The sequence below is a fragment of the Solanum verrucosum genome, unplaced genomic scaffold, assembly GCF_900185275.1.
Source record: "Solanum verrucosum unplaced genomic scaffold, falcon-dt-bn FXZP01000205.1, whole genome shotgun sequence".
In the NCBI taxonomy this organism is placed as follows: domain Eukaryota; kingdom Viridiplantae; phylum Streptophyta; class Magnoliopsida; order Solanales; family Solanaceae; genus Solanum; species Solanum verrucosum.
In genome coordinates this window covers 1,719,545-1,742,716 of record NW_026019950.1, presented here as the reverse complement: position 1 = coordinate 1,742,716, position 23,172 = coordinate 1,719,545, and the positions used below count along the sequence as shown (strand labels likewise).

At 33.7% G+C, this 23,172-nt stretch overlaps 4 protein-coding genes across 4 annotated transcripts in view; 2 read left to right on the top strand and 2 right to left on the bottom strand.

Moving 5' to 3' along the window:
* The window catches only part of LOC125813703 (cysteine proteinase inhibitor 6-like), a 180,455-nt gene that overhangs the window by 91,561 nt on the left and 65,722 nt on the right, over positions 1-23,172 (bottom strand). The gene's annotated exons all lie outside the window — the stretch shown is intronic.
* On the top strand, positions 3,862-8,404 carry LOC125813682 (WEB family protein At3g02930, chloroplastic-like). The gene is made up of 3 exons (XM_049493133.1): positions 3,862-4,263; positions 4,802-5,009; positions 5,339-8,404. Exons 1-3 carry the CDS (start codon positions 4,247-4,249, stop codon positions 8,021-8,023), a joined length of 2,910 nt encoding a protein of 969 aa, XP_049349090.1. The 5' UTR covers positions 3,862-4,246; the 3' UTR covers positions 8,024-8,404.
* Positions 9,903-16,944, top strand: LOC125813700 (uncharacterized). The gene is made up of 7 exons (XM_049493153.1): positions 9,903-10,163; positions 10,252-10,353; positions 11,198-11,306; positions 13,284-13,399; positions 15,431-15,616; positions 16,143-16,285; positions 16,440-16,944. Exons 1-7 carry the CDS (start codon positions 10,042-10,044, stop codon positions 16,619-16,621), a joined length of 960 nt encoding a protein of 319 aa, XP_049349110.1. The 5' UTR covers positions 9,903-10,041; the 3' UTR covers positions 16,622-16,944.
* Positions 17,343-20,144, bottom strand: LOC125813697 (cinnamoyl-CoA reductase-like SNL6). The gene is made up of 5 exons (XM_049493150.1): positions 19,737-20,144; positions 18,756-18,931; positions 18,290-18,508; positions 17,831-18,168; positions 17,343-17,740 (listed from the first exon to the last, which is right to left on the bottom strand). Exons 1-5 carry the CDS (start codon positions 19,888-19,890, stop codon positions 17,641-17,643), a joined length of 987 nt encoding a protein of 328 aa, XP_049349107.1. The 5' UTR covers positions 19,891-20,144; the 3' UTR covers positions 17,343-17,640.

Below are 23,172 nucleotides of genomic sequence, written 5' to 3'. Positions count from 1 at the left end.
TGTTACTCTCAATATCATTAAAATGATAAACTAATAAGACACAAATTTCAATGATAATTATTGAGCTTGTCTCCCTTTTAATTTCCTTGACTAATACTCCTCCTAAATTAATCATCACTAATTAATCCCCCCTTTTCATGATTTGTTCCTAGATATATATACATGTCTCTTTCAAGTTAGTTCTATATATAGAATCTCCTTATATAAATTAATAAGGTGAAATGTAAGTTCATACCTTTTAATGACATTCTCATCTTTATAATAAACTATAATCACATAAGTTATCTAATTGACTATGACATGTTATATTTCAAGTGGCATGAACGATTAATGAAAATGGTATATACCAAAATTATAACCCAATTGAAGAAATTAGTAAATTAATCAAACATATCAAAGGATAATTTATTGTTTATGTCCTGATTGACCATAGATTTTAAGAGTTTTGTTTTAAAAAAATATTTGATTAAAATAATAAAATTATGAATCTAAACTCATAAAATTCAAATTTTAAATCTTGTCTCTGATCGAAGGGAGTACATGCTTAATTGCTTTTGCTTTTTACAATGGACATAGAGAAAAACATAAGATTATTGAATTTAATTAACTTTAATGTAATAAAAATACATATTTTATACCATCCGACTATAAGAAGATAACCAATAACTATAAGTAATTGTCTATAGTAATTTAAATATAATAATGCACTATATAATATAATTATGTATTAATTACTAATAATATAAAAATTATTTAACGAGCATTAATGAATATAAGTTACTCCCTACACTAAAGAATAATTGTAATAATTAATTAGATGTGTGGCTAAGACAAGAGATCTAGAGAAGGCAAGAACATTTATGGATCTATGTAGGGACTCATTTTCCTACCTAAATGTCATAGTCCATTAAATATTATATTATATAAAACTATATAATATATCCCAGCTAGCATATATTGCTAAAGGTAACGTAATAATAATTGCAATTTTATTTTGAAGTGACTTCTGCCTGCTAGCATATATACTGAGTACTTATTACTTAGTAGTAACTAACTTATCTTATTTTCTTGTTTGTTTGCTAGTCAATTTCCTACCTAGCTACTTCATTCATCTGCACCTATGGTTACATATACTATTAATTATCGAGTTATTCTTAATTAATTAGAAATTTTAAATTTAAATTAAACGATAAAAATTATGACAAAATTCATCCCACTTTCGGTGATGGAGTTACCTTATTCAATAAATGTTATTTCACATTCTTTAATTTATCGGAAAGTTATATTATATAAATAGATAAAAAAAATGTTTATATGTGTTTATATATATATATATATATAACTTTTCTTATTACAAAAATTCTAACTCAATGGTTACCCTCTTCAATAGACCTTACATGATATGATATGATCATATGATTCTGAATTAATTGAATGATCGAGCTTTCATAAAATTTGAGTTATTAATACTAGTAAGAAACTTAATCCCTCTAAGTTCCTCGCATATTTCTTTAAAGACTTTGGGACTAAGATCATACTTGAAAAATAATTAATTTATTATCGAAATTCATATGTAGTTTTAAGAGTGCAATATTTTATATTTTATTAAATTTTTTAGGCATATTGGTGGCCTTGAAATGGCTAAGATCTCTAATAGTGCTTATAATAAGTTAGCATCTTCTCTCAAAAAATTCAAATTTAATTTGAGACTTTATTCATATTTAGTAAACAATAACATTGTCCGTGTATTATAGCTAATGAATTAATCATATTCTTCATGACTTGGTCTAATTTTTTGGGTGAAGCTAGTCTTCGAGACATGAGTTTGATTGACTCTAATATTAATTTAAATTTCATAGGTATATATTATTAATTTAAAATTTAAAAATTTAAAACAGATTAAAATTTTAAATTCATAAATTTTAAATCTTTACTCTATCTCAATTAATTCCATGTACATGTGAACAAATATCATCCACATTGTCCTTCTTCTCATTTCCTTCCCCTTTTAGGAAATTTAAGACTTTCTTTTCTTTTATATGGAAGTGGATGTTTTCTGAAATTCAAATATTTTGAGTGAAAAATTAGAAAATTAAATTTGCTCATCGCCCTTCAACCTTCTTAATAAACGAAAGTTTTTTTAAAAAAATTGATAAACACTTTTCACCTCTGATTATGAGATAATAAGTCAAATCATCAAAGAAGTGAAATAAGTGGGTCGATTAATCCAAAATAAAAAAATAAAAAAATCCATAATTAATGGACCAGTGGATCTCCCCCTCCTAATTAAAACAAATAAAAAAAGAAAAGAAAAGAAAATTTCAACAAAATAATGTACAGTATTATTTAGGTTTTGTAGAACTAGGAGTTAATAATTGCAAAAATAAGTATACTCTCCTTCTGACTATTTTGATTTTTGGACAACACTATTTAAAATGGAGAAGTCAGATAATTTATTATGTGACCACAAAACTTCAAGCTTCTTAAAATATTCCTTCCAGCCTCCATTCATTTTTAACTACCCACTTAAATTTTTATTTATTTACTTTAATATATTAAGAAAAAGAAATTTTCCTCTTAAATTAACTATTCATTCTCCAAATTATTATAGAACTTTTTGAAATACTAGTACTCATGGATATAATGATAAAATATATTTGGATTTTGGACACTATTTAAAAAATATTAATTAATATGAGTATTTTATTATAATAAGTTAATAGCCATATTAATTACTATTTGGTCTTAGGACTTGAAATATAATCCGGAGAATAAATAATTAAAAATAAAATTAAAATATATAAAATATTTTTCTCTTGATATGCTAAAACGAACAAATAAAAGTGAAAAATACAATTTTAGTATAATAGATAAATAAAATTAATATTATTATAAAATATATTTAGACTTTTCACGTCATTTAATAATAAGTAATTAATATGCGTATTTTACTATAATAACTATATTAATTGCTATCTGATCTTAGGTGTTGAAAAATGATTTGATGAATAAAAAATTAAATTATAAATATTAAAATGGACAAATAAAAGTGAAAATATAAGTTTAGTATAATACTTAGATATATAAATAAAATAATTGAAGAAAGTATTTTCTTAAAAACAGTGAAAAGTCATGAAATGAATAATATTGGTCATGTAAATTTTTGCTTAAAAAAGGTGAGTGTAAATTATGTAATATAAGGTAATGTTGAAGAGAGATGAGTACTAGTTAAGAAATGAAATATTTAATTTTGTCAAATTCCTATTTTTGTACAAAAGAAAGTGCAGCTTTATACAATAGACACAAGAAAGAACAACAACCCCCTTGTTGGACCCTTGTCCCCATTTCCTTATCTTTATGCTTAAAAAGCAGTAAGAAGTTGATTTTTGGATTCACAGGTCTTCCTCTGCCTCTGAAAAAAGTTACTCCTAGCTAGTACAACACCCTACTAAAGCATACACCTTTTTTCCCTTTTCATCTTTTGACTCATATAAGCCTAAGACGTAACTGATAAAGTTATTATCATGTTAGTAAAATGTCATAAATTTTGAATTGCGGAGGAATCAATTTCAAATTTCACATGTAATAGAAGCTTAGTGCACATAGTTTACCTTTTAGTGCGAGGGTGAAGATGTCATAAATTTGAATCACGAATTTTTTTTTAAAATTCCGTATGTAACAGAAGTTTAGTGTATCAGGCTACCTTTTAGCGAAAAAGGGGTTTTCTTAAGTTATTACTCATGTAATCAAGATGTCATAAATTTGAATCGCAAAAAAATCTTTTTAATTTGTGTAACGGAAGTTTAGTGCACCGGGTTTTTAGGGAGAAGGGGTTTCTTTGTAATACTCCCCTTGTGTTTGTGTGTGAGAGAGAAAGAGACATAGACAAAGTAGTGTTACTACTAATGTAATGGTGTGGCCACTCTGGAGACAGAAGACCACCAACCCCAAATGATTTTCTCTGTAAATTCTTCCCTTCCATCAGTTCTACTACTGATATACTACTCCAGCTACTAGTACTAGTATTACTACTACTGGAATTTTTACTCTTTTCTTGATATAGAGACTCAAAATTTCTTTGTTTCTTCTATCTGTCTGTCTCTCTCTCTCTCCAAGCCAAGACTATGTCAGCAGTATAGCAGCAAAACATCCTCATTTCTTGATAAAGACCCATTCTTGTTTACTTAAGTTGTGAAATTGGAACTTGTTTCTTGTTTGCTGCAAGAATCTGCTTCCCACCGACACCATGGCTACCAAATCAAAGTAAGTGACACTGGATCTGATTTGGGTATTTTCAAGATTTTCATTTGATCCTAGTTTGTGTGTTGTATTTGCATTTGTTACTCATTGTGAGGTGCTTTGTTCTGTTTCCTAGAAAGACATTCTCTTTTTTTTTTTTGATGACCCTATTCTTGAATTTGTGCATTTTGTACTTGGATAGTACCTAGATTTGCTTGCTTGTAATGTTGTGTTTTGGTGGATCATAATTCTTTTGAGGATTCTTATGTACTTTTGACTTGATCTTTGGATCTAAACTTGTACTCCTATTTGCCCTAATTTTTTGATGGAATCCATTTTTGTGCTTTTGATGCTGTCTCGTTTACTGCAACTGTATGATAAATGCTGATATAAAAACTAAAAAAGAATAAACTTTTTGATGTAATTTGGTATAAAGTTTCCAACTTTAGCTTGGATCCATCAGAATTTGTTTGCATTTCATGAAAACGATTAGTGTGTTTCTGTTTCTAATCTTGCATTTTGAGAATTACCTAATTGTTGCTCATTTGAACTTGTATATCAGATCCACTCTGGGGGATACTCCTAATAAGTCAACACCAGCAACTCCTCGAGACCGGGTGAGCAAATTGAGCAGGGGACTATCAAAGTCTGATGCTGATTCGACCTCGCCATTGCAGAATTCACGCCTTCCAGTTGAGAAATCTCCAAGATCTGTTACTTCCAAGCCTTCTGTGGAACGGCGGTCTCCTAAGATCAGTACTCCACCTGATGTAAGTTTCACATAATTCATTCCTTGACTGATTATCCTTGGTTTGGCCTGCATTTTTTCCGGGGTTGGTGGATCTAGAGATGGAAAAAGGCATGGAGTTGAATGCTAGGATGCAACTTAAGTTGCAATGTCTTGCTGTGCTATGTTCTAATTAAGTGAAATCTCAGTTTTATTCACCATTGGTTTAAATAAATGCACTAGCAGTCGTGGCGATTAGTGAATTATTTAGACTCGCTAACAGTAATGGCTGAAATGATCTCTAATATATATTGTTTGTCTCAAAACTTACACATTCTGATCAGAAGCATTGCATGATTTAATTGTTGTCAGAAAAAGCCAATGCGGATCCTGAAGCCATCAGAGCTGCAAGCTGAATTGAATGTTGTTCATGAAGATCTTAAGAAGGCAAAGGAGAAATTAGCTTTAGCTGAGAAGGAGAAGGAGAAAGCACTTGAAGAAGTGAAGGAATCTCAGAAAATGGCTGAAGAAGCCAATGAGAAGCTGAGAGAAGCTGCGGTGGCCCAAAAGCGAGCTGAAGAGAACTCTGAAATTGAAAAGTTCCGTGCTGTTGAGATGGAGCAAGCAGGCATTGAAGCATCTCAGAAGAAAGAAGAGGAATGGAAGAAGGAGCTCGAAGATGTGAAGAACAAACATGCTTTGGATGTTGCTGCTCTCCTAACCGCCACAGAGGAGCTTCAACGGATAAAGCAAGAATTATCCATGACTTCTGATGCCAAAAATCAGGCACTCAGCCATGCTGATGATGCCACAAAGATTGCTGAAATTCAGGCAGAGAAGGTGGAAATTCTCTCCGCCGAGTTAGTGAGACTGAAATCTTTGCTTGAATCTAGGAATCAAAGTGATTCTAGTGAGAAGAATAAGTTGGTGGAAGATCTGAACATTGAGATAGCAGCACTGAGAGAAGTAGATAATGAGAAGAATAAGTTGATGGAAAACTTGAAACTTGAGATAGAGGCGCTGAGAACAGAAGACTGTGAGAAAAATAAGTTGTTGGAAAATCTGAAACTTGAGACAGAGGCTCTGAGAAAAGAAGATGATGAGAAAAATAAGTTGTTGGAAAATCTGGAACATGAGAAAGAGGCACTGAGAAAAGGAGATGTCGAGACGAATATGTTGTTAGAAAATCTGAAACTTGCAAATGAGGTATTGAGAAAAGATGATGGTGAGAAGAATAAGTTGTTGGAAAATCTGAAACTTCAGATTGAGGCATTGAGAAAAGAAGATAGTCAGAAGAATAAGTTGTTGGAAGACCTGAAACTTGAGGTAGAGGCACTGACAGAAGAACTCGAGGAGGCAAAAAGTTACGAAGAGAAATTGGTGGAGAAAGAAGCTCTCCTGGAGCAACTTAATGTCGATCTGGAGGCTTCTAGGATGGCTGAATCTTATGCACATAATCTAGTGGAGGAGTGTCAGAAGAAGGTTGAGGAATTGGAGGTACAGTCTAAGGAGGCCCGTCATTTGGAGAGGTCTGCATCTGAATCACTGGAGTCAATCATGAAACAGCTGGAAGGAAGTAATGATTTGTTACATGATGCAGAAGCTGAGATTGCCTCTCTCAAGGAGAAGGTGGGCCTACTTGAGATGTCAACGACAAGACAGAAAGGGGATCTTGAGGAATCAGAACGTCGTTCTCAGGTTGCCAGGGAAGAAGCTTCTGAAATGTCAAAGAAGGTTGAGTCACTTATTGTTGAGCTTGAAACTGTGAAGGAGGAGAAAATTCAGGCTATCGAGCAAGAGAAACTAGCGGCAGAAAGTGTCCAATCCCTGTTGGAAGAAAAAAATAAACTTATAAATGAGTTGGAAAGCTCCAGGGAGGAGGAAGAGAAAAGTAAGAAGGCAATGGAGAGTTTGGCATCAGCATTGCATGAAGTTTCTTCAGAAGCAAGAGAAGCTAAAGAGAGGTTTTTGTCTAGCCAAGCTGAACAGGAACATTATGAAACACAAATAGAAGATTTGAAGTTAGTACTGAAAGCAACCAATGAAAAGTATGAAAGCCTGCTTGATGAAGCAAAAGAGAAAATCAATGATCTCACTACTTCAGTCGAACAATCTAAGAATGATAACCAGATTTTGAAGGCTGAGTGGGAGGACAAGGAGCTTCATCTGATGAGTTGTGTAAAGAAAACTGAAGAAGAGAATTCTTCAATGGAAAAGGAAATAAACCGATTGGTAAATCTGCTAAAAGAGGCTGAGCAAGAAACTGCTTTCAAAGAAGAAGCAGTTCAGTTGAAGAATTCTCTACAGGAAGCTGAATCTGAGGTGACCTATCTAAAGGAGGTTCTTGGTGAAGCAAAGGGTGAGAGCATGAAGTTGAAGGAGTCTTTAATGGACAAGGAAAATGAAGTGCAGAATATTCTTCAGGAGAATGAGGAGCTTCGAAGTAGAGAAGCCGAATCTTTAAAGAAAGTTGAAGAGTTGTCCAAGTCCCTCAAAGAAGCTTTGGCCAAAAAGGAATCTGAAGAAAATGGAGAGCTTTCTGAAAGTGAAAAAGACTATGACATGCTTCCAAAGGTGGTGGAATTCTCCGAACAAAATGGAGGAGGAAGAGTGGAGGAGAAGCCTAAGATTGAAGTTATGCCTCATCAATCTGAGCCAATCCCAGAAGAAAAATCTGAAGTAGTCAACATCACCTTGCATGATAAAGCTGTTGAGACCCTCAGTGAAGTTGAAAAGCCAAATGGAGAACTGACTGGAAATACCAACAAAGAAAAGGAAGACGATGATTCAGCAGAACGTGAGTTTAAAATGTGGGAGAGCTGCAAGATTGGCGACAAAGACTTCTCTCCTGAAAGAGAGACAGTACAAGAGGAGGAATCAGATTCAAAGACAGAGGCTGGAGAGAGCTACGACCAGGTAAACGGATTACCTTCAGCGGAAAATCCTGAGAATGCTGGCACATCTCCTACAAAGCCACAAAGTCAGAAGAAGAAGAAACCTTTGCTTCATAAATTCGGAAGCCTACTGAAGAAGAAAGGCACCAGCAGCCAGAAGTAATACACCGGTTGTCACCTATCCTGTTGCCTGACATGTAGAGAGGTATACTAAATTCAAGAGTAAATGTTGAACTTAAATGTGTTTGCTCAAAATCTTTGCTTTATTTTCTCTTCTTTGGTTTATTTGTTTGTCCCAAATAGATGTTTACATAAGAAAAATGATTGTATCATCGGTAGTGTTCCATTCTTATTAGTTCCTGGGGTTCAGTTTCTCAATGTGGTTTCTCATCGTGTTGAGCTAATATCCTTTATTTTGTATTATTCTTTTTAGCTTTGTTCATTTTCTATACTTTTAGTATCTGATTTCCATCAGGAGATCAAAGAGATGCTTTTCCAAGTGTACTATGATATGGTCTAGAATTGGTCTTCCGTCCATCGTCTATATCCTAGTGAACTTTGTGATGTTGAATTCATTAGTGTTCTTGAACTATTGTTACTCAAGTAGTCAAGCTGCTCGTCTCAGGGAGATCGGTTTTATGATCCATTACAAATATCCATTTAGTTATATGGCCATTTTTACAATTGTTACTCAAGCTGCTCCGCGTGGTATAACTGAAATTTCTCTTGCAGTTAGCCACAAAATGAGCAATTGTGCTTGGTACGAAGGAAAGTATTTTTCGGAAAATGTCCCTTTTATTGTGTTATGTTGCTAGGAAAATACTTATGCAACGAATGACTTCAAGAAAATCATTTTTCTTCATAATTATCTCGATTTTTAACGTTACGTCATTGCTCAAACTTTAAAACTTAGCCGCGTAAAAGTTCAATAAGGTATAAGTATATACACGTATTCCTCTTACTATTATATATAGTATTAAATTAGACAAAAATAATAGCTAATAAATTGACCCTACCCCGAAATGGGGGTTTGATGTGAATTCAGAATAGTTGAATTTTAATGTAGGTGAAAAAAAATAAAAAAATAATACTAGTGAATTGATGCTTGGATTGAAAATGAGATGTACAGGGTATATATAACATGTTTTACTATAGATTTTAATAATTTTTAATTTTTTGAGAGAAGCTTGGGAAATATCATTTTTGTTACTTCATTTGGTTGTTTTAACTTTTAATTAGAGCAACTCCAATATTGTTATCCACATTACATGTGATTATACCAAAATTATGTCATAAATAATCTCAGGATTACTTATATCAAAATCAAAATAGTAACTAAATATAAAATAAAATAATCTCATATTTTATTTTACGGAATCATTAACCTCATATTTCATAACCAAACAATCCCCGGACGGTTAAATATCAATCTTATAATCAACGCAACTAGCCCATGACTATAGAAATTTATAATTTCAAAGTTATTATATATTTATAAGGTATACAAATATAATACATTTATGAATAAGTAACCCAATAATTGTTTATACCAATATAATTTTTTAAATCAAATACGAAAAAAAATAAAATAACTTATCTAGAATTATTAGAAGACATTTTGACCATGGAATTTTTTTCATTTTTCTTTTGAGTTGAACTTTGAAAAATACGTTTGATCATAAAATTTTGAAATTCAACTTAAAATTTCACACTTTTCAAGAATTGAAAAACAACAAAAATGTATTTTCATCTTTTTCGGTTCACTCCAAATTACTCACAAAAAGTAAAAAAATAACTCCAATTTATATTCGTGATCAATTTTCAAAAATCATTTTTCACTTTCAAAAGACAATTTATTTATTTTTTCATTTCAAATTTCACGATGAAATATGGCCAATCACCTGCTTTTTTCGCAACCAAACTACCCCTAAGTTTGGCCGTGGGGTGATCTTTAACTTGGTGATTAAGGGAAAAGAAAATAGCGCGAAATTTCTCGGAGCTCCAAGCCAATGCATAAACCGCTAAACCAGTGACCCGCGTCGCAGGTAAAGGATCTTAACTGTATACTCTCTATTTTCATTTCCTCCTCGAACGAACTCTTCTCTACGAACCAAAGAGCGATTCGTTAACGGAGGCCGGAGTTATCAGAATCGGAATCGGTGACGGTGACAGAGAGACAGCATGGTGGTGGAGCTGTTTTGTTTCATCGCCGTTGTTGTAGTACTTAAGTACTTCTTTTACGATGACGATGTAATCGATGTTGGATCCTCCGATTTCAATGCTCTATTTACTGTTGCCGAAAGGTATTACACTCTTTTTGAGCTTCTATTTTCAATCTATTGATTGATGATTTTGAATTTTTGATCGTATGATCGTTTTGTGTTAATTTAGGCTTGAGAAGCTTTATGATGGTAAGGCTCATGTTGGGCTTCAAATTCCTGACCAGGACTCTGGTTCTCGACAGAGTATTGATGTAGTTCTCGTCACTAGAAGGTGCGTCTCTTGAACTCACATCACAATTAATTACATGTGTGCTTAATTGAATAAGGTGTATCTGTGCTAGTTATTTGCTCATAGAAACTTTACCTAATTCCTTGGTTGTTGTCATAATTTTGGACTTTACCTCTGAGTAGAACTTTTAGCATTCTCAAGCAATAAAGGTTAGGTTGGGATCTTACTGGAGTTCCCTCAGCCGTTAAGCGTCTCAAGACAATCATGGGGCTAAAGTGTCATGGGACTAACACACGGGAGTGTGGTTGTATGATTTGGACAGTCGGCCTCATAAGCCCCAAGTACACCCAGTTATGCTTTAAGCTCTGATTGTTCATTCTGAGCTGTATGACTCTAACTTATGTGATATTTTCTTCTTTAGGAGCGTGTTTGCTCTATTAAAATGTTATTATTCATATAACCGACCCCAACTTGTTTAGTGCTGAAGAGTAGTTGTACATATATGTTGTACCTAGACAGTTAAAATCAATTTTGTGACATCTTTGCATTTGAATTTATAAAATTTTAATGCATTTCTATAAAGAAAATTAAGTTAATTAACTATTGAATACTTTTATGTTTAAAAATAAGATACACGGGGTTTATGCCCCATGCCTTGGGCTAACACCTTTCCTTCATGATAAAGCGTCTGGTTCTACACCTCCTCCCTTTAAATGATTCTAAAGCACAAACTTCTGTGTTTGTTTGTTCAATATCATTTCATTGTATAAGGTGGCATAAGGATATATTTTTCTGTTTTAACTATATCTGTGATTTAAAGAATTTTGTTTCCTTCGATTAGATGGAAACAAAACCAGTGCATAAATTAGTCTCTTTTTTTCTTCAGGGAAGCAATGATAGTTTGTGTAAAGAATGTAGCAGGGTTTATATCTGTTGATAAGGACGGGAGATGGGTTTGTACTGGAAGCCATAAGACGGAGCGTCTCCCCAATCCTGTTAGTTGCAAATCTGTCCTTATTGCTTTTTTAGGTGTTACTGGATCTGATGTTGCTAAAACAACTTGATACTTGATTGATTACTTGACATGGAAAAACTTAATTCTCTATCTGTCTATCATGGCTTTTTCTATGATTTTTCTGGTCAAACATTGCCTTAAATCTCATAGTTTCTGTGAAATTCTTGCTACTTGCACGACTGCTTAGAATGCTAACTCCGCCATGTTCTTTTTGCAAGAATTTCCGAAGTGAATATGGCTAGGTGCCACTCAATTATGAACCTTTTCTGATTATGCCCATGCAATAATAATTCTCTTTAGGTTTCTCTTTTTTTTTTTGGTTGACAAGGGAATCTGCAACCTCTATCCTTCGGGTGCACACAAGGTAAACCCTGCCCCTGCAAATCAATATGAAGAGGTAAATGGCACTAGGCAAGCCCTGTGCAATGAGGTCGATCGAGAGAGCATGTAGGGGTTTTGAACCTATGATCCCCCATTTGGGAGATCATTCTCTTTAGGTCTTCTGTACATGCCAGTATTACCTTTTTTAGTTTTTACTAGTAGTATTGACATGAGCTGTCCAGGATTCCTTCAGTGATGGTCTTCCCAAGAAGGGATGATGCTATGTCCACCATTCACCTTGAGTTTATGCGCAAGGACTTTAAGGTAAAGGACTAACTAGATCCAGTTGTTTCTTTTCTACATGGAGAATTTTCATTACTGTAGATCCACTCTCCCCGGAAGGATTGATGCTACTTGCTTAAGTCTGGAAGGAATGTTCTTCTGATTCTGTTGTCCCTTATAAATCCCCTCCAAACTTGTGAAACCACTCTGTCACCAAGGATGATTTTGGGTTGGATTGAAGTGCAAATTAGTGACTTTATTTCTTATTGAAGCTTGACAATTTAGGTAGATCTACTCCATCAAAAGGTAGGTTGGCATTGAGTAATTTCAGCAAAGATAACCATCTCTAGAAATCTGATGTGCCCTTCAAAATTATATGAACAATTCCTGCATTCAGGGCTTTGGTTCAATGGTAAGGTCATGACATGGTATGTGTGAATTATGAGTAGAGCACTAGATCGTATCTTGCCATTGGCACAAAGTTGGTACTTAAGTGGGATCAGCTTGAGGGGTTAGTTCATACTCGCTCAGTTACAAATGAGGAAATGAGATCTCCTGCCCTTTTACAAATTGAATAGAAGAAAATGCCATTTTCAAATTTCTTAGGTTTAAAAATGAAGATCTCTTGTAAAAATGACATAAAAATAAAAAAATAATTGTAAAGGGTTAGAAAACCAGTTCTCCCATTACAAACATGTGTACCAACTGGGTTGGGCCAACTGACCCACCTGGGATTTGTCGGTTATATAAAAAATTTATATGATCAACTCTGGTCTGTTGGTCAATTGAGCTAAGAATGCCTCCTGACAGGGTCGATATATATGCTTTGAAGTATATGTCAGTGTAGTATAGTTTTCCTGGAGCATAAAATAGGAGCACTCCACCTTGTGTAGTGGGCTTTAACGGTCCCTCTGTAGGAAGAATCTATTTCGAGATAGGGTTAGAGATTGCACCCAAGGATGTGGCCTAGTGGTCAATGAAGTGAGATGAGAATCATGAGGTATCCTAGCTCCAATGGAGGCAGTAAATACTTCCCATTTGCTTACGCCTGGGTGGATGGAGTTACCTGGTACATGTGCTAGTGGAGGTAGCAGGTACAAGTGGAATAGTCGAGGTACATGCAAGCTACGCCCGGAGACCACAGTTACAGCATTGTTCAATTGAGAATAATTCCATTCAGATGCCACCTTATGCTTAACTATGCCTCAATACCAAACAAGTTGGGGTCGTTTTCACCTTATCAAACAACTTGTCATCTTCTATCATTTATCATTGATTAGTGGAATTTGCTTTTCTTCTGATGATATCAAGATTTTAGTTTTGTGCATTGTTATTATAACTTTCTATATTTCAGGTAGCAGAAGCAAAACAATTAGTTCCTATTCTTGAATCCTACGTTGAACAAAGGGGCATCACTCTTCCCGAAGGATATTTGTCTTGCAAAGTCATATGTTCAAACCCCAATTTCTGGTATGCATTTTCATCATCTGCTGGTTATACCTCATAGTAATGTTGAGATTAAGCATGTATTGGACATTAATTCTTCAAGTTATTTGTAGCTTGAGGAGCATTTTTTCCCCAATGGAACTTTTGAGATGTGAGTTTTTTAAGTTGAACTGAAAGCAATTAGTTGTTCCTAGCTGCTTAAGGCATTAAAGATCCATCCCAGCTCCATAGCTAAATATTATGGTTGGTTAACCAGGCGATAGCTTTGCGATCGATAGTTTAGTGAGGTAGGCCACCTCCCTATTTCTAATGATAGATAGAGAAGGCGTTTGAGGGGCTTAGGCAAGACAGAGAGAGGTATATTACTAGCCTTCTTGGTACCGACCAGCTTAGGCTAAAATTCCATTGAAGAGCGTTACATGGTAGAACATGAGATAATTTGACTCCCCTTTTCAAGCAATCTTAGTGTTTGAACCTACAGAGAGAGAGAGAGAGAGAGTCCAGAGGCTAAACTACTACTTCAATATCTGCTATCTCTATTTTCACATTTGTGACGGCTCCTTTGCCCGGCATTCTTATCCTCTACAATGTATTTATATTCGATATGAATTCCTTTTTTCTCCTACACCTGCTAAGGATTTGTTTGATGCTCTATTTGTGTCTAGATACTTCCTGTATATCCTATAAATTTTGATGATCTACTTAGCAAAATTAGAACCTTTATTGTATATTCATAGTAAAAGTTCAAATGGGTTCTCAATCACCCTTGTAGTGCTCTCAAGTCTACGTCTATAGATTTTTTCCTCAAAAGTTTAGGTGCGTGGCTCATAAATTTTATAGCCCTGACAACTTTGAATATTATCCTTTGTTGTGTGCCGTAATCATGATACTGTTTGTCCATTCATTTTTGCACACCTTAGTGTAATATTGAATAGCTTGATGAGCTTCAGAACATCTTTAGGGATATCATGTTATAAAGTAAGTAACTCGCTGAGAGAATGGACCCATCCGATGCGAGTGATGTGGCAACTTGATCTGATCCCTGCAGAGTGAAAACATACATTGAGGCATTTGGGCGTAAGTCACTCGATTCAGGAAAAAAATTTAACTATTAGAATAAACCTCAATAAAAGTATTGTTCACATGTTAAGTAAAGAGTACAAAATACTTTTCTGTTCTCTAGAAATCCTTTCGGTATTTAAATAATCACAAAAGAATTAAAAACACTCTTCCTGAAGTCGAAAGAAAAAATAGTTCTCTGTAGTAGTTTAATAATGGTAACATATTAGTTTGCATGTTATAACTTTCCTTTTACTTGTTACTCGGAAATAAAAGTATCTTGTGATATCAAAATTTAAAAATTCCAACATGAAGCAAGAAAAGGGCCACAAGGAATATACAAGGAATATGTTTACTTTCAACGATAGAAGTTATCAACCATGAGAGCTAGAGCATGGACTCCTTCCATTGATATTTTATGACTATTTGGCGAGAAAGAAACCGACGAGCTTTTGAAGGGATAGAAAGCACTTCTATTCAATTGAAGGGATATTATTTTCTTTGGATTTCTGAGCAACTATGAGATATCTGTTATCATAGACGATTGGTTGCTCTTACCTTTATAACAAGAAAATATATGGGGTTCTTGTATCCCTTCTATTTCGTAGGTTAAACTGGTGAAGTCATTCAAATAGGAGTCTTGACCGTAGAATATAGTTATCTACTCTTAAAAAAATTGAGTTGCATAAATCTTGATAAGATAAAACCTTATGAGAGTTTATTAAAGACGGCAATCTTCAATCTGAACTAATAGAACTCTAGAAAATTAAACAAAATATGCAAACAATTCAAAATAAACATAAACACTCGATGGAGATTACTCATGTAAACAAAATAAACAATAAATATAAATTGTTGAGATTCATTATCAAAAAAACTATAAACTGTTTGGATTAACTTTTGAATGACATCTTTTATGTTATTCCAGTATTATGTTTCTCTTGTGATCATTAAACTTGCATCTTGTGAATATTGCTAATTACTTCTTTGTTGCAGTACCATTGACTCAGACTCTTTTCCCTCTGAGGTCATAACATATGACCAATGGATACAACTAAAACCCGAATCAAACATGCTTTCTGGTTGGATTAAAGGTGCATTTCATGGTGGGAAGAAGGACGTACAGGAATCAATACGTGAGAAGCTTAATCTTGTACTCAGCACAGCTCCAATGTGGGACAGGTCTGTTGCATTGCATTCATCTTTATGTTGTGTTATGACACTAAATTTTTCCTGAACTAAGTAGAAACAGTGGGTTTGTTCGTTTTGACCAAGAATGTTGACCCTCCTGCTAGAATGTCAAAAATTCATGTAGTTAAAGTTAGGGACCTACAAGAAAGTGTTTTGGTCTGTTACTAATTTAGTTGCAGTGTAAGATCTTGAACAAACAGGGAAGAATAACATCAAACAAGAGAATGTTGGCTAATAAAGCCCACCATTCCTGAGGGAAGTGTTTGATTGAAGAGTGCGTGTATGTGTGTGTTTCTTCTTCTTCTTTTTTCGGACCGAGGTGGGGGAGGCAGAGCGAGAGAGAGTGTCAAGTAGATCAAAGCTATTTCTGGAAAAACAATAATGCAGATGTTCATGAGTTAATAGACATTCCATCTTATCTCATGGAAGAAATTTGCACATATCCTTGCAGAGTTGCAGTTTATATGAAAGCATTACCAACTCAGAAATTTTACTAAAATTATTCTGATACATACAGGTTAGAGCTCAAAGGTAATAAATTTGTCCTTGGAGAGTTTCTCGAGTTCAAAGGGGATAATGAAGATATTCGGGCATTGGGAAACATCAGGAGATCAAAAGTTAGTACAGTGACAATCCAGAAAAGAAGCATGTTTGGTGTAGGTAAGGAGAATAATAACTGTGGTAGTTGGCAAATGCATTTACCTTAATGTACTTGAACATAACCTTGTGATTGGTGGGTTATACATGTCTACCGGATACTATGTTCATATTTTCCTTGAATCTAAGAGATCTTTTGTTGCTTTGGGAGTTGCAGCTCCTTCCAAGCTGGAAGTACGCTACTGTCTTCGAGATTATCGTGGTGAAGGCGCTTCAGCTTCTGACTGGACAGAAGTCACTGTCCATTCCAGGACTGAGATCAAAATTCAACCAAAAGGTTCAACCAAAGTACGCAAATACAAGTTATCCTCAGTTATTTCCATGTCATTAAGTGCCTGACATGTCCGTGGAAAGTCATATGGGCATTGATCGTTGCGATGGAGTGTTTTAATAAATTTGTTTTGATTCTGAACCTCGTTTTTCCTTCAGAAGTTCTAAGTTGATGTATGTAACTATTTTGTTGTGTATATCCTATCAAGTGTAGCAATTCTGGGTCAAAATGTAAAATGGAGAAAGGGCTCCATTAGTAGTGAATAGTAAACATAGGAGGAGGATGGTATAATGTAACAAAATTCTGGTATGATAGAGCAAATTACCGGTAATGTTTTAAAGGGTCTTGGTTGAGGCCCAAGTTATTAGAATTTACAATATGAACTGAAGAATTATGGGATTATTTTTTATTAGTAGATGTTTGATTCGTTGGGCTGAATATGGGATATATGGATATAAATAAATACCATATGTTTGGTTTAAGCATGATAAATCGATATGAACTCTTATTTTCAATTTTAATCTTGTATTTCCTAAAATTGAGAAGTTTAGGAGAAGGGCGAAAAAGGCATATTTAGCCTTTGAGTTTAGTTAATATACTGGGCAAGGGGGTGGATCATATTATAAATTATTTGCTTATATAATCAGTCATCAGACCTCTCTAATAACGCTGTTTGATTCGATATTTTTTGGTTGTTATATTGAAGTATTGTTATAAAAAAAAAACATATAATATACATATCAAGTGTGGCCAGATTATTAAAAAAAATCCATTCTCAGTTGATTTCATTCTGTAGTAATTTGCAAGTGGAAAAGGTACAATAAGGTATTGTTACATATATCAAAGCTTGGCTCTATGCAAAATGTTTTTGTTTGGTCATTTGACATTTCTGTTATGCTTTCTTTATATGCAACTTTCTTGTAAGTGAAATTTGTAACAGATTTCTTCAACAAAAGAAACAAAGAATTTGTAATAAATCTCCAGAATCTATCTAAAATTTGACGGGGCTCTACTCTCTTCTCTTTGAAACAAAACAATGTTCTTCGATTTGTTCTGTACGAGCCATTCTTTATACACAGTGATGGCATCAATTCACTTGGACTTCCAATCCAGTATCAAATCCTAGCATCAGTTTGTTCAGTTTCTTGTTGCTAATCCTTTGCTCATATACAGTATCGTCCTCCAATCTGCAGTTAACACATACATGGTAAGTCCAAAGTTGAACAAGATCGCGGGTGGTTACTATGAATGAAGAAGAAAATAGAATTTATGTCTACCTTTGTGTTTCTGATGACGCTGAAGGAGGCAGAAGCATATTGGCTAGTGTGGTAGCATCTTTAGTGGTGTTTATGACTCTGTTGAAGCATAAGTATCGTCCGTAAGAGGAAACATCCTCAAACACACACATATGGGCATCTACCAAGAACTTGAGGTCCACTGCAACAAACACACCATCTTCATACATTTCTGCAGCTCCCTTCAAGTAAGGTTCTCTTATATTGAGGTCTGGATGAATTAACAACCCTCCATTTATAGACACCATGTTCACTTCTCTGTCCATTGCCAATGCCCATGCTGCTTTCTCCGCTTGTGTCTTTGATAGGCCGTGCCATAACTGTCATGCCAATTCATGTTAGACTTTGAAAGTATCTAGTAAGCAGTACTTTTTAACTTTATCAATGCGTTTGGTAAACATCAAAAGTGCCAAATTGTGGAGGATTAAGTAGGTAAATTACCTTGTACTTTTTGCAAAAGTTGATGTCAGTCCAATCTCTTTCATCGACATAGGAATGAGAATGGGAAGCCACAGGAGAGTCATGTTGGTCCCTCTTCCTTGTACCCCATAACACAGCTGTTGCAGATGATGTAAAAACTACCTTGTTTAAGGTGTCTGTTTGTGCACAGGCTTCCATCACATTGTGAGCTGCTCTGACTTCCATTTCTCCCATCAATTCCTGCAACATAACCCAATGATCTAGTTAATTGGATGAGCTCTCAATGTCTCATTTTGAAAGTTCCACACATGAAAATGAGAAGCCAGAGGAAAACAAGCCTCTGCCTATGAGGGCCGGCTCATTCTTCACAAGTATGTGATCAGAGCCCTGACTCCTCATACTGCTTAGGATCTTACAGGTTCATGTTCTATTTTACTTTATTCCAATTATGATATAAGGCAATCGAGTAGATTGTGTGATAACTCACGTCGTAGGTCGGATAGTCAGAGGGGGTCTCGAATGAGTAAAACAGACCACAACAGCCTTTGAGAGCATCTACTATGCTATGATAATCCAAGGGGTCAGCATGGAAATATATCAACTTCTTGCTTTTGCTGTCATCATTGCCACAACCATATTTCCTCTTAAAACATTGCATTTCATCTGTTCCATCAAGATTTCGGGGTCAGATTTCTAATTTCAAGATTCAGTTTATAAACTTTCAATAAGTCAGATGGTCTTGACAGGTTTATAAAAAGAAAGATTAGAAATATTACAGTTAGTAATATCATCAGTATACAATTATGAATCAATAACAATGATAATACAAAAATTGACCAAGAAAATAGTTTGCTCTCCAGCCTCAACTACTTCGACAGTCTTTTCTTTGTTTATGTTTCTCTCACCAATCACACAGCAACAAAAAGTACCAAGCGGAACCCATAAAGTGGGGTCTAGAGTGTCTACCTCTCCATCCACAGCTCATCCCATAAATAATAATAAAAAAAGTAAGGTATCAACTTAAATTAGAAAAAAAGGCTACACCCTTTTTGTGTGGTATCCTATTCTACTTTAATTTATAGTCTTTTCAAACTTTAAAATAATATGTGGTAGACCAAGTATGAGCAAAAAATCACAGTTGTTTCAACTCCACCAATTAAAACAACTAATTCAATAGTCATTAACTATGTTGTTCTAACTGATGTCAGATCCTCCAAAAAAAAGGTTATCTTTTTTAGGATCCGATACGAGTGTGGCAACAATTTTGAAGGGTCCAAGCAACATAGGTCATGAGATTGTTTTATGAGGGTGTTTTAACTGAACCCCATTGCCCTATTTCCCATGTCTTCATAGTAAATTTGATATAATAACACGAAAAGTCAGAGTCTTTGCTATAACAGATTAAGTCATACATACAACAACAACAACAATAACAGTGTAATTCCACAAATGGGGTCTGGAGACGAACCGTAGTTTTGAAAAGCGGCGTGGACTGTATAACCTCTGAGCAAGAGCTGATGGACAATTGCAGATCCCAGCTGACCAGCAGCATCCATCACACAAACTCTCTTTGAACAAAACACTGAATCCTGCTCATCATAAAAGTCTGCTGCAATTGTCATGACTACCTAACAAAAGAATTAATCAACTAAAAAAAAAAAGAATTTGAGCAACCCCTTTTGCTGCTTTGGGAAAAAAAATGGGAGTAGTAGTTCAAGTTCAGCTAGGCAAAAGAACAAACACATATGCAAGTATGATAATAAAGAAAAAGTGATGATATTTAAAGAAGAAAAGTAGGAAGGACAACATTAAAAGAGTGTGTGGTTAAGTAGATGGTTGGCAAACAAATACTGTACAAGTTGTTTGTTAGATACAGCCTATATACCAAACAGTCTTTGATAACCAAAAAATGTCGTAACAGAGCGAAAAATATTTTTTCATACTTTCAACACTGGTCTCCCTAGTTACAAAATCGTCTTTATTAGAGAGTGTTTTATCCTTAGTGCTGTGCGACTTTTCAACATGAATTCAAATTTAATCAACCTCCAATATTTGATAAACCACTAATAAATTTGCATTAAATGGTTTTGTGGGGCTATTGTTGAACATGTTTTTATAGGTTAGCTAACTGTCAATGAGCAGAAAACAGAAAGATACACAGAGAAATAGGGAAATAAATGGGGTCCCTTTACTATATTTGTGGATGAAAATTGCTTCACCCAATGCTGAATTTCTTTTGAAAAATGAAAGTCCTTGCTGTTCACACGCAAAACTATAAATGTGATAGGCACAATTTATAGTCAAAACGAACATACCAGCTTTCTATGGAAAGTTAGTTGAGTATTGTTGCCTGCCCTATTTAATTTTGTGGCACTATTTATTGTTCTCAAAACGAGCTGGCATTGCCTTGGGGAGTTTTAGAAGGCTCTTGAGTCTTGAATGTAGAGTAGTAAATACGAAGACATTAGGTGATTCTTTTCATTTTTCCTTTTTGGTGGATAAAGACACAGAGTTATTTGGTATTGCTGGTAGGTTTGGTGGACAAAGTTACTTGGTATCTCGTGAAACTAGTCGAGGTGTGTGAAAATTGACTCGGACATCATGATCATTAACAAAAAAAAAAAAAGTGTAGTAAATACTCTCTTCGTTCAATTAGAAAAAAAAAAAAGAAATACTTTATCCTTTTACATATATTTTATCTTTTTTATTAAGTACAATATACTCCTTCGGTCCAACAATACTTGTCCACTATTCATTTTGCATATTTTTTAAAAAACTACAAATAAAAAGGTTATTTTACTATATCACTCTTTGAATATAATGAACACAATATCTTGAAAAATGTAATCGAGAAATGACTATAATTAATGATAAAGGTAAATTAGGAATTAATAAAATTATCTATTGATTTCATAAAGTGGACAAATATTACTCCCTCTGTCCCTAATTGCTTGTCGAATTGACACACCTATTAAGAAATCAATAATTGACATTGTGAGTTTGTCATTTTACCCCTAATAATTATGAAGTGGGTGAATTAAAAATTTAATATTTTCAAGAAGTTCTACATTTTTCATAGTAATTAATTGAGGGTATAATAGGTAAAAAAAATTGTTCTTTCTTGATTTGTCAAAATGAACAAGTAATTAGGGACAACTAAAAAAAGAAATAGTATAAGTAATTAGAAACAGAGAGAGTATTGAACATCCCAAAATAATATTATAGACAACTATTATTAAATAGCGGGAGTAATTATTTAGTTCATTTCTCGATAAGTGAGATGGATGGAGAGAGTTGCTTTTAAAACAGGAACTTGGCTATTGTTGGAATAAATGTGAGTTATCCTTAGTAATCACTCACACTTTACTTCATAATAAGTGGTATTTTTAGCTTAAATACATATCTTAAGAAAATTCTCATTCCAAAAAAATAAAAGGTGTTTTTATTAATTAAACTTATCCTTATTCAAATGTCTTGGAAAATAAATAGCTCTTCAATGACTACTTGGTGATGTAAAACTCTTTTTAATTAAGTTTTTGAGTTTTGAAAGTTTGACAAAAAAAATATGAATGAAGATAATAGAAAATTACAATTATATCATAGTTTTTTCTTGTTACCAAGATAAAATAAGACATCAAATTCATGGATTAATAGGCACGATAAAGAATAATTTCGTCTTTTATTTTAATTACTATCTTGATAAAGAATAGGCACGACAAAACAGTTTATCTTTTAGGTTGAGTTCGTCGCATCGGGCTTGTCTAGTGTGGGCTCCTATGTGATTTGCGAGCTATTGCATAGGAGTGGGGGTTTTACCCTGTGCGCACTCAAAGGATAGCGGCTGCGGATTTCCCTTGTCATAAAAAAAAAAGGCAAGAAATGTGAGAATGTGCCTCACGCAAAGAGACTACATGAAATATGAAGATTTTTGTTTTTTCGAAAGTGAAAATAATATTTGAAAATTGTAGTTAGTTTAGTTATGACTACAATTTTGAATTTCACAAGTAATTTAACGTGAAAAAAATAAAATCAACTTCAAAAGTTAAATTCTAAAAAACATTTATAATATTTTATGGAATTCAATTCCTAAAAAAATTAGTCATGATCAAACGGTAGTAAATATAAGCACGATGAGATCCATATTTACTGGATACTATAGTCATCAATACCAAGTATCAACCATTCAAATCTTGAGAGGTCACTTGCTTCAAACTATAAATAAACTCATAGAAGATTCTATTTGACTCAACATAAAATACAAAATAAAATTTTAAAAAATGAGACATTGAAATTATTGCATATATAAAATTATCACATTCTCTTATTATATAAATGGGAGTTGAGGCTACCCATTAACTTGACATGTGAAATTACTAGATTTTTCTCTTATTATTTTCTATTCTACTATATAATAAAAGGGAGTTTATGATGGGACATTCTACTATTTACAAATGACTTAAAAAGTATCTTAATAAATCATTTACAAATTACTTAAAATATTTAAAAGATATATATATTCTATATTCTACTATATATTCTCTTATTATATAAATGGGAGTTGAGGCTACCCATTAACTTGACATGTGGAATTACTAGATTTTTCTCTTATTATTTTCTATTCTACTATATAATAAAAGGGAGTTTATGATGGGACATTCTACTATTTACAAATGACTTAAAAAGTATCTTAATAAATCATTTACAAATTACTTAAAATATTTAAAAGATATATATATTCTATATTCTACTATATATTCTCTTATTATATAAATGGGAGTTGAGGCTACTCATTAACTTGACATGTGGAATTACTAGATTTTTCTCTTATTATTTTCTATTCTACTATATAATAAAAGGGAGTTTATGATGGGACATTCTACTATTTACAAATGACTTAAAAAGTA